Source organism: Augochlora pura, unplaced genomic scaffold (genome assembly GCF_028453695.1).
Source record: "Augochlora pura isolate Apur16 unplaced genomic scaffold, APUR_v2.2.1 APUR_unplaced_1427, whole genome shotgun sequence".
NCBI classification, from domain to species: domain Eukaryota; kingdom Metazoa; phylum Arthropoda; class Insecta; order Hymenoptera; family Halictidae; genus Augochlora; species Augochlora pura.
The window spans coordinates 1-4,243 of NW_027581470.1; the positions used below are offsets into that span (position 1 = coordinate 1).

Genomic DNA, 4,243 nt, shown 5'->3' on the forward strand with positions numbered 1-4,243 from the left:
TGCAACTAGTCCAGGCATGATTGGATTCTCTCTAATGCAGGAAACTATTCCAACGACGTTTGGAAAATCTCTTTTAAATTGAATAGTATTAATTTGGCGACCTGGACGTTCCATATTAAAAATTCTTAGCCCATTCTTGAAACCAGACCATATTTCTGTTGCAGAATCAATAAACTGCACACTAATTGAAGCTTCTATTTCATCCACACTAGTATAATAAAATAATATATGTAAAGACATGTTTTGTTTGTTCCAAAGCAATTTTTGTATTTAATTATAATTTTATAATCTGATGAAATGAAATACTTCTTATAAACAAAAACGCTTTATATCTGTAAATTTAGAATTACAATATAAAAGGCAGAAATTACAAAATCTCTTTATGTCTGCAATTATTTTTTAATGCAACAGCTATAAAAAGTATTTAAAATTATGTTTAGATATTACGTAATTTTTCAAATATTTGTATACAAAATATTTATAGTATTATAATTGTATAGTCTTTAGTTGGATACTACAAACTATTACAGCATAGCATAATTATGAAGTGGTAATTCTATAAATAATGGTTAAAATAATTTATGTTACTAACTCATTGTAAGGTCTATATGTTGCTCTCAATTCGCCATTAAAAGCATCCCATAAATGTATTGGGCTATCTCTGCTAGTACTCAGAAAACAACAAGTTTCAGGTTCCCAAGAGACCATGTAGGGATACCAACAAGTATCATATATAAGTCCTCCTTCGCTAATATTCAGCACTGCTCTAAGATTGGTAGGTTTCAAATTTGAGGGAACTTTTCCCAAATAAATTTCTTCTGGCAGTTCATATATTCGGTTTCGAAAATCCTCTGATGATACTAATAAACATGTTCCATCAGGTGACCACTGACAACCTTTTGTAAAATTTTCACAGGATTCAGTTGGTTTGTACTCTTCTATAGCTTCACATAATGGTTTTAGTGGATAATCCCATTTAGAACAAACATGATTAACATATTGTAGGAGATCTCTTATCTCACAACATTTTGATACTTTCTCTTTTATATTGACATTGGTATTTTCAGTAAGTTGAAAACTTTGATTGGAGTTTTCTTTTTTTGTTTCTTCATCTTTATGGTCTTCTACCTTTTCAGTCAAAGTTATTTCAATGTTTTCCTGTGACATTTTCAGCAAAACTAGAATATTAGAAGTGATTATAAAATGTTGAATTACACAAAATACTTTAGTAACAATATTTCATTCATCACATCACAAATACTTCTATAAGGACTTTTTAAAAAATCATGAAATTATTAATATATCTCCTGCAATTTCACTAAACAGTTCACAGACCCAGATGAAATTGTTCAATAAGTTCCTTTTGCTTATTTTACATATATTAACCACTTCGGTACGAGTGTCGACTATAGTCGACGGCCACAGATGAACACGCACAGCCGAGTGTCGACTATAGTCGACGGCCGTGATATGAACGCACACGGCCGAGCGTCGACTATAGTCGACTGCCAAGAACTTTTGCCTTATCTCTGCAGTTGCAGTCTTTACGTCCAGAAATACACATATCTAGTGCTTCAAAGCTTTTCTCGTTAAAGATCTGTAAACGAGCAAACCGGATTCACTGTCGATGCACGAAGTAGCATGCGAATGGTGAGTGCCGGCTGTGGGCAAAATTTCGTGGCCGATGCGCGCCGTACCGAAGTGGTTAAACATCATATTACCTTGATGAAACTGCTGAAGAGAAAAAATTTGACGAATCACTTTAAAGTATTACGTTGCATTGCATTCACAACACGTAGATATTAGCACATGCTATATACGTCGTTAGACCAGTCTACTGATCTTTAACTTTCTTTTCTTCCATTTCTTTCGTTATTATCTCGAAGGTTCACAACATAATGTACAAAATATCGTTGGATTTTGAAAATCAATAGAAGTAAAAAAAATGTAAACAATCACACGGAATGGTGAAGTTCATACCCCCGGCGAGTTTGCAAAGTACACAAATATTTTCAGATTTCATTTTCAACAAATTTGTTTATATGCATTTGCATTAGTACAATAATAAGTTTACTTCAAAGAACATAGTTATCACTTGGACCGTTTATTTTGAAAGTGGTGTATGTCCATTTTCTCTTGTTTCGAGAAAATTAAAGGTTAACATATCTGTTAATTAAAAAATTTAGGTAAGTTATATGAAGTCTGGCAATGTTTCTACTGTTTTATCAATATGTAATTTGATTATGTAAATTTGTTTTAGACGTATTTTACTAAACTGATGTATACTTACGGGCTGCAAATGGACTTACACCACTTTCAAAATTAGACAATTCTAAAAATCGTTTAATTTCAATTTTGAAAAATGACTTCAATCGAAATTTTGATTACAAATAATGACATGACATAAAATAGAAGTAGTATTTTTCATTTTAGACGTTAATTACATTGTTAAAATTACAAGATATTGATAGTATTTACTTATGCTCTGCATGTGACAATGTTTCGAAACATGCATGATGCACCGGACGTATATAAGGTAATAACTGCTTGATGTCTTTATATTTTTCATAAGAAAAAGGCCTGGCATCTTGGTACAAAGGCGTCAGGGCGATTTTTTCAAATTTTAGTGGTCTTCCAGGACGTGTAGGTAATAAATTTATAGTTTTCAATTCTTTGTTCTTCATCGATGGTTTATATAAAATAGTGTATGATGCACTTTTGAGAAACCTCATCCAATATATTTGTAACCAGTTTACCTGTTCTCCGTTATTTTTTTTCTTGTCTGTTTTTTAATCGCATTTTGAAGATTTTTTATTGAAACGAAATTCTCTCGTTTCATTTCTTCTAAAATGAATTTATTACGTTGACATGTAATATGACACGTAATATAAAACAAATGTAAAATAACAGGCTACTGATCGGCAACCATCTGCTAAACTACCTACTATAATCGATGATTATGCAATTTCATTTACCGACCAATTTTAAATTGTACAAAACATGGGAATTTTTTAAGAAACTAAACACGGACTAGTTATACATAAAAAATTTAGATTAAATTAAGCATGAATTACGTGATATCTCATTTTTTTCAAAAATGGACTTACACCACTTTCAAAATAAACGGTCCACTTATTTGTATTTTTTGAAATGAGCCTCTTCCTATGAATAATATAACAAGTCTATGCTTTCATGTATTCAATGACAAACAGAAATCATTAGCAAAATAAAGTATTTCATTTTCATTTTTCGTTAAAACAATTTTTTTAATTTTATACTTATACTGCCACTGGCTTATTGTAATAGCAAGTGAACTTTCTAAAATATTTTGTATATTTTAAACTTACATTTTATATGCAGTGGTGTAATAAATAAAAAGTAATTAGTTTCCATAAATTACAATAAAGTATGAAATATTACAAATACATATTAATCATACCTAATGCATAGATTACTCTATTCCTGCTATGCCAATTGCATTCTACTTTCTCTCAACAAGAGTAATACAATCAAAATACTTAGAAGGATACACCATATTTTTATGTCATATTAAATGTTTTATTACATTATGCTTATATTTCTTTTTGTTTTATAAGAACAATTTATTGAAATGTAATAATTTAACAAATATAAGCATAAAAATTGTCCAACTTCTGTATATCTCACCACAACAATAAATCTTAAATATTAAATGTTATTTTGTGTTTGAGTTAAACAATAATTAGTATTGGAATATAAACCATAAGTATAAATAAAGTACAAGATTATTTTGATTGAAAATTTAAATACATATTTACTCCTTATAAAATATAAATAAATTGAACATTTTGAAGTTTAGATGTGTTGATGATTTCAGGTACAGAAATTCTTTAATGCTATTGTAATTTAAAGCACAGAATGGTGCAATTATAGTAAATGAAATATCTATTATACTATAGTATGATTTATAAAAGGTTACGAAGTCAAAGACCATAATCTAACACTATTATCTCGTAGTTCTTTGTTATCATCAAATAATCTTTGTCCTGTACTAGTAGCAAGTATTGGTAAATTACTATGTAAACTTACTCCATTTATACAATCATTAGACAATTTTATTTTATGTGTTAAATCAAGATCTGTATCACTTGTACCTTCTGACAACTCCCAAATGGCAATATTTCCATCTGTGCCGCCTATAATAAATAAATATACTCCTTGTAATAAATAACAATTTGAAAGGAAATTATTTACACACATACCT

General features: G+C 29.4%; 1 protein-coding gene across 1 annotated transcript; it reads right to left on the minus strand.

The window, feature by feature from the left end:
* Positions 1–6: 6 nt before the first annotated feature.
* LOC144477488 (telomerase Cajal body protein 1-like) lies at positions 7–2,355 on the minus strand (the record flags this gene model as incomplete). The annotated part of the gene is made up of 2 exons (XM_078195213.1): positions 593–2,355; positions 7–208 (listed from the first exon to the last, which is right to left on the minus strand). Coding segments are annotated over exons 1-2 (777 nt in total), but the record flags the coding sequence as incomplete, so codon positions are not given.
* Between the last annotated feature and the right edge of the window lie 1,888 nt (positions 2,356–4,243).